The sequence below is a fragment of the Oryctolagus cuniculus genome, chromosome 5 (assembly GCF_964237555.1).
Source record: "Oryctolagus cuniculus chromosome 5, mOryCun1.1, whole genome shotgun sequence".
NCBI classification, from domain to species: domain Eukaryota; kingdom Metazoa; phylum Chordata; class Mammalia; order Lagomorpha; family Leporidae; genus Oryctolagus; species Oryctolagus cuniculus.
Window position 1 is genome coordinate 136414375 of NC_091436.1, and position 13115 is coordinate 136427489.

At 45.4% G+C, this 13115-nt stretch overlaps 1 protein-coding gene across 1 annotated transcript; it reads left to right on the forward strand.

The window, feature by feature from the left end:
* The first annotated feature begins 2170 nt into the window (after positions 1-2170).
* LOC100349408 (HLA class II histocompatibility antigen, DRB1 beta chain) lies at positions 2171-9809 on the forward strand. Its single transcript, XM_070074194.1, has 5 exons — positions 2171-2301; positions 3747-4016; positions 6608-6889; positions 7907-8017; positions 8784-9809. Exons 1-5 carry the CDS (start codon positions 2202-2204, stop codon positions 8795-8797), a joined length of 777 nt encoding a protein of 258 aa, XP_069930295.1. The 5' UTR covers positions 2171-2201; the 3' UTR covers positions 8798-9809.
* Positions 9810-13115: the final 3306 nt, after the last annotated feature.

Sequence of the window (13115 nt, forward strand, 5' to 3'; positions counted from 1 at the left end):
GAAGCCAGGAGACAGGTGCTTCCTCCTGGTCTCCCACGTGGGTGCAGGGCCCAAGCACTTGGGCCATCCTCCACTGCCTTCCCGGGCCACAACAGAGAGCTGGACTGAAAGAGGAGCAGCTGGGACCAGAACTGGCACCCATGTGGGATGCTGGCGCCACAGGCAGAGGATTAACGTAGTGTGCCATGGTGCTGGCCCCAAGTTTATAATTTTGATCTATCAATCATTAACATTAATTAATGAATAATATAAGGCTTTGGTGTTTTAACACCCTTGTGGGTTTGAGGAGCCAAATCCTGTCCAAACCATAACACTGGCCTTATATCCTTGCAAAGTTTTCCCAGCTCCATCAGTTTATTCTCTCCACTTGCCGGGATGAAAAGGGTACTCTCTTCCCATAATCATGTGAGGATTAAATTAGTGTTGTGTTTAAAAAGATCTTTGGTACAATTTTGAGTAAAATGTAAGATGCTCAAATTTGCTCAATAGTTTTGTGTATTTTTATTAGAGCAAGGTGATTATCCTGACACTAGAAACATTAAGGCACATAAACAATGACTCCTTATCTGAATCCTTGTAGGGTATGGACTAATACAGAGCTATCCCATAAAGACCATTTTGTATCTAAGACATTACACTTATATTAATATGATGTACAGTAATTATATATAAGTAGAAATAAATTTATGGTTACATAAAATGATTTCATTAATAGTTTTTCCATAGTGTTCTATTTCCTGAACATTCTATAATGTATTCAATAGCTAAGTCTTCTTATATCTTACTTTAGGTTTCTTGAAGAGAAGGGGGATGATAAAGACATACATCCTTAACAAAATGAGGAGATCATTATGGGAATCCACTTAAGAAACCAAAGTCTTTTTCACATAAAAGATTAACCATCATAAAATAGAGTGTGTCCAGTTTGACTTTGAGTCTTTCATCCATCTCTCAGTCCCTTGTACACTTTTATTTAGGCAATTTGTCCCTATTACTTGGCTGGTTAAGTGCTCTGCACAAAAGCCTTTGAAACTCTCCATTTCCAATAGGTAACCTCTTCTAAGCCCCTAGCTTTGTGTGTTCTGGAGGTGCCACTAGACTCAGAGACAGCATCACAGAAAAATTTGCAAAAATAATTTTACATGGTTAAATAATTGACTACCTCGCAATTTTGTTTTGATTATCAGGTACTTCCTTGTCTGCAGAAAGGTGCAGCCAGTGAACAGCTCTGTTTTTTTCACACAATCAGTCAGTTCCCAAAGGATGCTGCTCCCTGAGGTGTCCACAGAATCACAGCATTTTCCAGTGCTGAAATGAAAGATGGCACTACCTTCATTTCAACTCCAGGAGATTAAGTAATTTCCCCAAATCTGCAACACTAAGTTATGGTACAATTGGGACAAGAGTATAGGTCTCTGGGCTTCCAAGCATTTCCCCTCCAGCCCTTTACTCCTAAACACCTCCACACACATACTTGTCTGAATATCTGTCTTCAAATGAGAGCTAAATGCTCCTGTAAAGTTCAAACTTGTGAACATATCAGTATCAGCTCACAGCTGATTCCTATCCAATTAGAATTTGTTAGGTGAAACTGGGCAACCATTTAAAATTCTAAACTAAAACAATATTTTTTTTTGACAGGCAGAGTGGACAGTGAGAGAGAGAGACAGAGAGAAAGGTCTTCCTTTGCCATTGGTTCACCCCACGTGGCCACTGCAGCTGGCGCGCTGCAGCTGATGCACCGCGCTGATCTGAAGCCAGGAGCCAGGTGCTTTTCCTGGTCTCCCATGGGGTGCAGGGCCCAAGCACTTGGGCCATCCTCCACTGCACTCCCTGGCCACAGCAGAGAGCTGGCCTGGAAGAGGGGCAACCAGGACAGAATCCGGCGCCCCGACCGGGACTAGAACCTGGTGTGCCAGCGCCGCAGGCAGAGGATTAGCCTAGTGAGCCGCGGTGCTGGCCTAAACAACATTCTTAATGAAGGAAATCACAAGTTTCAGAAGAGGATCTTCATACCAAATTTCTGGCCAGCAACAGATGATGCTATTCAATTGCGATGCTCATTGATTCTTCAGCACTGAGGTTGCCCAATACCACAACAAAGAGGCGAACACCTTGCTGCTGTTGCTTGGGATGTGAGTGGAGCAGGGTCAGCGTTCTCATCAAGTGAGACGTACCTGCCTGCTCTCCTGCTCTCCAGCATGCTGTGGCTGTGGTTACCTGGAGCCTCCTGCATGGCAGCTCTCCCAGCGACACTGATGGTGCTGAACCTTCCCCTAGCTTTGGCCAGGGGTCACCAGCGTAAGTGCAAACCTTGGGTTCTGAACTTTTATGGGATGAGAGAAGAAAGGGAGTTAAATTTGTCACTGTGTCCAGGTAATGTCCCTCAAAAAATTCTGACATTTTCTTCAATGATCATGTGTATCTTCATCAAACAGATCCTGCATTATTTCCACAATGAAAGGAACCTGAGCACCTAGCCACTCTGGGAGACCTGTGTAGGGGTTCTCCATGTAGGTCATTTCTTCTCAGTTCTCTTCCAACATAACTGTTCTAGCCTTGCATCACATTACTTCAGGGTCTTCAGAGGATTTAGAAATAGTAATGTTCTCTGCAATACCAGCATCCATATGAGTGCAGGTTGGAGTCCCGGCTACACTGCTTCCGATCCAGCTCCGTCTAATGCACTGGGGAAGCAGTGGAGGATGGCCCAAGTTGGGCCCCTGCCACCCACATGGGAGACCTGGAAGAAGCTCCTGAACAGTTTTGTGATAGCTTTTTGTATGACTAGTTAACGGATTATATGCAGGGTGATGGGAGCTAAAAGCCAGGATTATTTCTAAGGATTTGGTCTTAAGGGTATAGGTGGATGGTGATGCTGTTAATGAAGTAGGGAAGACAGAGGAGGAACTGATTTGAAGTGGGTGGTTAGAAATAAAGGTTTTATTTACATCAAGTTTGAGATAATTTTTTGACATTCATATGAAGCTGTTAAGAGGTCAGAGAATCTAAAACACTGGAGTTCATGGTGAGGCTGGTGCCTAAGGGATGTTTGTTGTCCTGAGTGGTAACGGGATTTGACAGAAGGGGAAGGGGAGGTGAAGAAGTGAAGGCTGCTTATAATCGACTTTTGAATGGGCAGCCTCAGAAAAGAGTTCTGCTCTGAGGTCAGGAGGCAAGCAGAACCTGAGAAAAATAAAAAACCAGACAATAAGCAACCCTGTTGTGAATTCATGAGTACAATGCCATGAATTCCTGCAGCCATTACTTGTCAGTGACCTACAAAGCACCAGTTAGTACCTCAGGCGATGGTGATGATGATGGAGTGAGGAACAAAGCAAATATGGTCTCTGCATGGAGCACTGTAGTCCTTTCAGCCACTGTGTTATCAGGCCTATACGTTTCAGTACGGAATTCCAGTAACTACCGTGTCACATCTGTAGCATTGAATATATACATATACATATATATAATAAATATAAATATAATATATACTCATACATTATAGATTTACCGAATATATTAGATAATTATATGTAAATAAAATAGTTAAATATAAATACATATGCATATATATTTGAAATGTGACTCACAAAAGGTGGAGCAGCACTGTGTACACTTCCATTTTAAAGACTTTATATCGACAATGTTCCGGAGCTAAAGATGACTGCATTTCCCTAAGTGAGAGTCCCAGCTGTGACGCGATCCCTGTGCCCACAGCTGTGACGCGATCCCTGTCCCCACAGCTCGTTTCACCCTGCAGGCTAAAGGTGAGTGTCGTTTCTCCAATGGGACGCAGCGGGTGCGGCTCCTGGCCAGATTCATCTACAACCGGGAGGAGTACGTGCGCTTCGATAGCGATGTGGGTGAGTTCCTCGCCCTCACGGAGCTGGGTCGGCCGGATGCCGAGGGCTGGAACCGGCAGGAGGTCACACTGGACAAGTATCGGGCCGCGGTGGACACGTACTGCGTACACAACTACCGTGCCTTTGAGCGCTTCGCGGTGCCGCGGCGAGGTGAGCGGTGCGCAGTGCGGTCTGGGGCGAGGGAGAGGTGTGTGCAGGATTGTGGGTGCTTGGAGGTTGTTAGGGGACCTGGGAACCTGCAGTGTTATTGGGAAAACAGTGGGGTCTTGTCCGTGTGTGATGTGAGAGGGGATGTGTGCGCGTCAAGGGAGGGTGCCCTCCCCACAAATTTATGTGGAGGGTGGGATTCTGTAGGCTTGGAGCAAGAGGGGAGAGGAGAGGATTGGTGGGTGCGGTGTGGAGGTCTTTAAGTCCTGAAACTGAACCCTTACCCCTAATGCCTGTGATGCTGATGTTATCAGGCCCCTGTATCTCTCCCTTAGCTCCAGGTTCTTGTCTCCCCTTTGCTGATTACACATCAAAGCCTTGCTAAAGATTTTTCTCACTAAATTAAGGCAGTGACAAAGGGTAAAGCTCTCCTTTAAGAACATGAATCACAGAGTGTCAGCATTTGGTGATAGGCCTGAGGCTGTAGTATAGTAGGTTCAGCCTTTGCCTGCTGTGCTGGCATCCCATATGGGTGTCCGCTTATGTCCTGGATGGTCCTCTTCTGATCCAGCTCCCTTCTAATGCGCCTGGGAAAGCAGTGGGAGATGGCCCAAGTGTTGGGTGGCTGTCACCCATGTGGGAGATCAGGATGGAGTCTTGGCTTCTGACTTTGGGGCAATCTGGGGGGTGAACCAGTGGATGGAAGACCTTTCACTCTCTCTCTCTCTCTGTGTGTCCCCCTCTCCCTCTCTCTCTAACTTTCTTTCTCGAATAAATAAATAAATCTTAAGAAAAAAATCTTGTGATCATCTCTGTGGTTAACATCCCAGTAATGGACTGCTCTGGCAGCCTCACAGGCCCTCACAGGCCCTATTCAGACAAAATAATGCCTGTTCTCCTTGTAGAGCCCACACTGACCTGAGCCCATCTGTCATTACAATGGGAACACGCTGGTCTCCTATCACAGACCCATCAGAGGCAGAGCATGAACTTGTAGACCAAGCCAAGAGCTGGCCACACATTGCTCAGTGCCCTTTAATATGTAGGATCCATAGCCCTTAATTCTGGGTAAATTCAGGTCTTGAGGTATAGCTGTCTGACTCAGCACATTGCAAAATAAACTCTTAGTTTCTTACATCATCTGGTTTCAGTGATTGGCTTACTCCGTGTCCAGCAAAAAGGATCCAGGTTTGGAAGTACAATAGCAAGTTCTTTTTCTTTTCTTTTTAAAAAAATATTTATTTGTTTTTATTTGAAAGGCAGAAATACAGAGAGAGAAGGAGGGAGGGATGGAGTGAGGGAGGGAGAAAGGGAGGAGAGAGAGAGAGAGAGAGAGAGAGAGATTTTTCCATCCTCTGGTTCACTCCCTAAATGACCAAAATGGATAGACCTGAGCTAAGCTGAAGTCAGGAGCCAGGAGCTTCTTCTGGGTCTCCCACATGGATGCAGGGGTCCAAGACCTTGGTCCATCTTCTGCTGCTTTCCTAGGCCATTAGCAGGGCGCTGGATTGGAAGTAGAGCAACTGGAACTAGAACGGGCACCCATATGGGATTCCTGCACTGCTGGCAGATGCTTAACCTTCTAAGCCATGGCACTGGCCCCCAACAAGTTCTTTTGAGAAAGATTTATTTATTTATTTGAAAAGCAGTTGCAGAGAGAAAGAGGGGGATCTCCATCTGCTGGCTCACGTCCTAAACAGCCCCAATTGCTGGAACTGGGCCAGACCAAAGCCAGAAGCCAGGAGTCCATCCTGATCTCCCACACTCCAGCACTTGAATCAGTGTTATGGGATGCCGGCAACACAGGCAGTGGCTTAACCCACTGTGCCACAACACCTGCTCTATAATGACACTGTCTGGTGATCCCTGTGGGAGGTGGGAAGGGGGATGGGGTGGCTTTGCAGGGTGGGAGGGGGAGGGAATTTTGGCTGAGTGGGTCCCTAGAGATGCCAGAAAGGGCAGTTTAAAGCATCTGGTTGAGCTAAAGGTTTAAGGGAGGAAAACTGACAGATGTAAATGGTTTGTAAGAATAAGGAGGCTGATCATACCCTGTCCTTGGCATACACGCTTCTTCCTGGAAGCCCTGAAAGGAAAGTGCGCTGTGTCCTCTGCAGGAGCATTTCACTGGAAGAAATGTGAAGCTAAATTGGGGGTGGGGAGGGGAGAGGAGGCCTTTTCAGGTCTAAATTGCCCATGTTTCCCTGGTATATGTACTTTTATTAGTAGAAATGTCTGTGGAATTAGCGTGTTCAAATCTAATTCTATTAAATAGCATACTGGTAATACTTTAAAATGCTAGTAGCATATCAGTAATTGCATACTTATTCCTCTGTATAGTTGTAACACAATTTACTTCATGCTCCTCTTTGTTGGGTCTTTTTTCACTATTACCAAGTACTGAGTCAGGAATTCAGACCTCTTTCCTGTTTCGTGTTTGTGCTGTGTTGTTATAAAGCTTTTAGGAGACACTTGTTGCAGCACATGGCCAGCTTTGAGGGAAGCCCACCTGAGACTGGAGCCTGGGGACAGAGAGAGGCAGAAGCAGCCACCAGGAAGAATGCCCATGCCTCCCTTCTCCTTTCTCTATCTCCTAGTTGTGCCGACGGTGACCGTGTACCCTGCAAAGACGCAGCCCCTGCAGCACCACAACCTCCTGGTCTGCGCTGTGAGTGGCTTCTATCCAGGCCACATTGAAGTGCGGTGGTTCCGGAATGGAGAGGAAGAGGAGGCTGGGGTGGTGTCCACGGGCCTGATCCGTAATGGAGACTGGACCTTCCAGACCCTGGTGATGCTTGAGACAGTTCCTCAGAGTGGAGAGGTGTACACGTGCCAGGTGGAGCACCCGAGCGTGACCAGCCCCATCACCGTGGAATGGAGTGAGCAGCTTCCCAACCCATAAGCCCCTCCCCCTCCAGGAAGGGGACTCTGCCTGTGCCCGAGTGTCAGGCTTCTCCTCTTCCCACATGTATTAGTCTGCTTTTCATTGTTTTAATTTAAATTAAATTAAAGGAGGAGATGCTGGTTCATTTCAGCTCACGGTTTGGAGGTCACAGCTTAGGACAAGGTGGCCCCATCGACTGGCATCTGGTGGAGGCTGGCGATGGCCTCGTGCATGTGCAGGGATGGTAATAGGGTAAGCCAGAACACACAGAGGGAGAGCTGAACTGAAGCAGGCTCACACACCCAACCCTCTAACAACAGCTACCTTCTCAGGCACGTCCCCAGCGGGTTAAAGACCTCCCACCCTATTCCTTTCACAGATGCCATATTAGATCACGTCTCCATGCTTGATTCATTGACATGTAGCATTAAGACTTCAGAGTCTAGGTATCTTCATGAGTTTGGGGAGCCAATTTCTCTTCAATCTCTAACACCCTGTGAGTTTTTCTACTGCACCTTGGGGATGTCAATTGTGCCTGGCAATAGAAAGGATGTCCCCATGTGGATCCCTCTAGTAACATCACCGGCCGTGGTCACCCCTGTGGGGTTCTGTACTTCAGACTTGACTTTGGTGCTGGGCTTGTACGTATGGTGCTGTTGCTCTGGGTGGTTCGTTGTGATCTGAGAGCCATGTAAGCTCTTCCTGACATGAAGGGTCCCAATCTCAGCTCTGCATTCGTTAGCTCTGCCGCCCTAGACAAACCACTTAACGCCCCTGAGTCCAGGCTCTTCACACATCAGATGCTATCTCAGGCCTGTGATATTTAAATATGCTCAAGTGCCTGAGCCTTGTGGCTACTCAGTGTGAGTTGAATCTCTTTTCTAGAAATGGCCAAGTCCTGGTCTCCCAGGGAAGACTTCCTCCTCCAGACTCAGCAGTTCTCAATCTCAGGGTGTCAATGAGAAAATGTGCAGTTGGGATAAAAATGACCAGATCTGGCTTCTTCTCTCAGGGGCACAGGCTGAATCCACACAGAGCAAGTTGCTGAGTGGAGCTGCGGGCTTTGTGCTGGGTCTGCTGTTTCTTGGACTGGGGCTGTTCATCTACTGCAGGACTCAGAGAGGTAAGAGCCTATTGGTAGCTGAGATCTCCCAAGGACTCTTCTGGAGGAAGAAATCTGCCTTTCCTGGCATTTGTTATGTGTATAGAGAGGCCCCACATAAGCTCTTTCTTTCCTAGTTGACCTCAACTTTCCTGAAAACGCAGAAGTCAGCAGTACATGGTTACTCTGCCAAATCCCAGGTGGTAAAGGCTTGGAGAGAAAAGAGAGAGGTTATCAAGCATGGAGTTCTTCAGGGGGGAACCTGGGACCAATAAAGGAAGAGCCACTCAGGCTGGTGAAGTGGGCTTGTGTGAGAGACATCCTGGGTCATGGCTCTCAGATTCTGCTCCCTCCCTGCCCTGGCTGGTGTAGGCTGTGCTGGTAGAGAAATCTCAGATGGGAGATTTGGGGCTGCGGAGGTTGGCCTCTGTGTCTGTTAAGAACATATCTTCCCTTGTCTTTCCCAGAACATTCTGCACTTCAGCCAGCAGGTAATGACCTTTGTTTCTCCTTCAAAGGTAGATTTGGATTTCCTAGAAAACACGGCAGAGGTGATGATAGGAGACAGAAGTAATGGCAAAATTTGAATGCAGAGTTTTGAATCAGGCCATTTACACCAAAGCACTTTTTCCCCTCTCGGTCCAAGGTCTGTGCTCTGAGGAAGAATTGTCTCCACGTGATGGAAGATTTTTCTTCTTACTGCAATATGGTCACTCAAAACCCTGAGTGAAGGGAGGAGAAACCGTTGTTACAGGTCTGAAAACAGCCTCTCCTCTGTCCCCTGCAGGACCCCTGAGCTGAAGTGAAGATGGCGACGCTTAGGGAAGAATCCCTGATCCTAATTCTTCATGAAAAGGTGTTCTGGGTGGCTCCTATTCTTCCCCAAACAGAGTGGCTCCTCAGGACTTGGCCCTCTCCTGGTTCAGTGACCCTGAAGCAAACGTCCTCCCCATGGCCTCCTCAGCCCCTGCCTTGGCCTGGAAGTCTCATTACTGATGGTGGTGCCTTCTCTACTCTGTTTCCAGCACCCCCTCCCCCCTGCTGCTTGGGTTATCACCTGTGCTGCAGTTCTTTGTTACTTTTTTCAAATGCATGTACAGTGAACAATCATTGACTTCATACAGTTGTAAAGAAAAGAAATAGAAAAAAGACAGGTGGATTCTATCTGAATATAAAACAGTTTTCATTCATGTATTCTGTGAGATAATGCCTATGCTAAACAGCTTGATTTAGCCATTTTGCAATGTATACATGTATAAGCATCATACTATAAATATACAAACTTTTACTTAGCAACTAAAATAATTAAAATTTTCAATCAGTGTGTAGAAAGATAAATTGTAAAAACTGCAATCATGGGGCTGGTGCTGTGGTGCAGTGGGTTAACGCCTTGGCCTGAAGCGCCAACATCCCATATGGGCACCGGTTCGAGACCTGGCTGCTCCAGCTATCTAGCTCTCTGCTATGGCCTGGGAAAGCAGTAGAAGATGGCCCAAGTCCTTGGGCCCCTGCACCCACGTGGGAGACCTGGAAGAAGCTCCTGGCTCCTGGCTTCGGATCGGCTCAGCTCCGGCCATTGCGGCCAATTGAGGAGTGAACCATCGGATGGAAGATCTCTCTTTCTGCCTCTCCTCTTTCTGTGTAACTCTGACTTTCAAATACATAAATAAATCTTAAAAAAGAAACACTGAAAGCAAACTTGCAACAAACTTGATGAAAAATATTAGGGAAGCAAGCCATAAAAATGAATCAAAACTTTTATTGATGTTTGTATAAAAGGTTTCATAACTACAGTTATAAATCAGTAAATAGTTGGAAATTTCAGAGACTTTGGAATGTCCTATTTTTAATGAGTTGGGGAGATTTCAAAAAAAGGCAAATGAATTCGTTAAGATGAAGGGTTCTGCTCTTGTGTTCCACTCGAGAAGTCAGTGTCAAATCTACAAAGTAGGTAACCATTCAGAAGTTCATTTCAAAGCAAGAGTGATTGGAATACAGTTTCTCCACTGCCATAGATGTCTCATATTTTACGCTCAAGCAACTCAAACTCAAAATCTATTTTATGAGTATTTAATTTTTAAGTGGGGCATTGTTTGTGGGAAGCATATTACCCTCTAGGAATTTGATAAGCTGACAAACTTGTCTGCTGGTTGACTGAACTCTTGCTTTGCTCCCTGAGATGAGTGAATGATTTGTCACATTTTATCTGAGACCTGTGGTGTGAAACTTTAATGAATAATTAACGTGCATGGTAAGAATATTCAAGTGAAGATGCTTTCTGCTGCTAGTAACAGGAAACCCAATCTAATTGGCTTTATTTTTCATTAGCATTTTATGGCATGTAAAAGATATGTCCAAGGTAGGACATTTCCAGGGTTGCTCAGTTCAGCTGGCCAGGGGCATCACCTGTGATTCGCTTCTTCCTTGTTTGTCCCTCTCATTCATGGGAAGTCAGCGTTCCTGAGATGGTAGAAGGACACCTGCAGCAGCTTCAGGTTCCAGGTTCTCTCAATCCTCCTGTGGCAGGCAGGTAGAGCAAACTGTTCTCATGTGCTTTATAGGCAACAACTAAACTCCAAGTGTTCCCCGTAGACTCACGTCTCAGACATTAGAAGCAACACAGGATCACAGCGGAGACTCAGACAAACCATGATTCAGCCTTTGTGGAGTGCGCTTGATGCACATGGGAATACAAGCAACAAAATCACAGTGGTGGATAGGGTAGGAGAGAATGATTTTTATCTTTTCCAGAAAGAGAAGTAAAAATTGAAAGTCTTCTTAGATCTCAGGCCAAGTGTGTAAAGCATCATTCTACCACATTATGTTGGTCGAAAGGGACTGCCCAAATTTAAGAGCCAGGAAAGTATTACCTACCTATTCAAGATTAATAGCAAATAATCTGCAATGTTCTTTAATCTATCTTATGTAATTGTTCAAAACTAACCCCAAAATACACAATCTATATAGCCCTACATTTATATAGGATTTGTGACTTTCTAAACCCTTTCTTCAAAGAAACTTAAAGGCATACTTTTCTTAAGTGTTACATTATGCTAAGTAATTTCAAATATAATCTGACTAGATGTCATGATAAATTTCTTCACGTATATTCAAACACCTAGCATCCTCTATTTATTTTTATCTTTTTTTTTTTTTTTTGACAGGCAGAGTTAGACAGTGAGAGAGAGAGACAGAGAGAAAGGTCTTCCTTCTCCGTTGGTTCACCCCGCAAGTGGCCGCTACGGCCGGCATGCTGCGGCCGGCGCGCTGTGCAGATCCAGAGCCAGGTGCTTCTCCTGGTCTCCCATGGGGTGCAGGGCCCAAGCACTTGGGCCATCCTCCACTGCACTCCTGGGCCACAGCAGAGAGCTGGACTGGAAGACAAGCAACCAGGACAGAATCCGGCACCCCAACCGGGACTAGAACCCGAGGTGCCGGCGCCGCAGGCAGAGGATTAGCTTAGTGAGCCGCGGCGCCGGCCGGATTAATGTTTTTTAAAATGCAAGACACATGTGATACTTAAAGAAGCGCACTGTAAGGCCAGCGTTTGGTGTAATGGTTAAGTCATTGCTTGGTATCACATCCCATCTCCTTCTTTTCCAATCTGCCATGTGCACCTTGGGAAACAGCAGGTGATGGCTCAAGCACTTGGGCCCATACAATACATGGTAGAGACCTCAGCTGAATTCTGAGATACTGACTTTTGCCTGCCCCAGCCCTCATTTGGAGAGTGAACCAGAAAATGGGAAATTTCTCCCTGTTTCTCTGTCACCCTTCAACGTGGAATGAACATAAATAAATAAAAATATTTTTAAAATAAAGGACATTGCTGTTAAGATAAGTGCATGAGACATACAAAATATATTTCATAGCCACTGGCCATTCCTTTTTTTCCACATAAAATGTCAGAAATTTTATTTTAGTTTTAGTTTTTGAGATAATTTTAGTTTATACTACAGTCAACAGCTTAATGCTCAACTAAATAAAGAGATCAACAGATCTAGCTGGCGCCGCGGCTCACTAGGCTAATCCTCTGCCTGCGGCGCCGGCACCTCAGGTTCTAGTCCCGGTTGGGGCGCCGGATTCTGTCCTGGTTGCTCCTCTTCCAGTCGAGCTCTCTGCTGTGGCCCAGGAGTGCAGTGGAGGATGGGCCCTGCACCCACACGGGAGACCAGGAGGAAACACCTGGCTCCTGGCTTCGGATCAGCGCAGGTGCCGCCTGTAGCGGTCATTTGGAGAGTGAACCAATGGAAAGAAGACCTTTCTCTCTGTCTCTCTCTCTCACTAACTCTGCCTGTCAAAAAAAAAAAAAAAAAAAAAAAAAAAAAAAAAAAAAGAGATCAACAGATCTTAGCTTAGCAGGAATATAGGCAATGTTATAAACAATAATCAAATGGAAAGATGACCATTTCACTCATATACAGTAAATTTTAAAGTAATCACAGATCATTTAAATCATAGTAGTATAACATTCTTAACTATTGATTTGACAAATATATAAAACAAAGCTTGACAAAATAATTTGCAGCAATACTGATGAACAGAGACATTTCTTTCTTTGTTTTTTGACTTTTTTCTTTTTTAATTTTAGTTTCCACATATAAGGGAGAACATGTGGTATTTATCTTTCTGTATTTGGTTTGTTGTATTCAACATGATGTCTTCCAGTTTTATCCATTTTGATGCAACTGGTTGAATTTCATTTTTAATATCTGTACAATATTCCATAATATATCAATCACATTATATATTTATCACAATCACTATATATATATATATGTATATATATATATTATCACATTTCTTTATCCATTCATCTGATGAGGGACACTTTGGCTGATTCTCTATTTTGGCTATTGTGAACAATGATGCTATTTTTTGTTTGTTTTTTGACAGGCAGAGTGGAGAGTGAGAGAGAGAGACAGAGAGAAAGGTCTTCCTTTACCGTTGGTTCACCCTCTGATGGCCTCCACAGCCAGCGTGCTGCGGCCGGCGCACCACACTGATCTGAAGGCAGGAGCCTGGTGCTTCTCCTGGTCTCCCATGGGGTGCAGGGCCCAAGCACTTGGGCCATCCTCCACTGCCTTCCGGGGCCACAGCAGAAAGCTGGCCTGGAAGA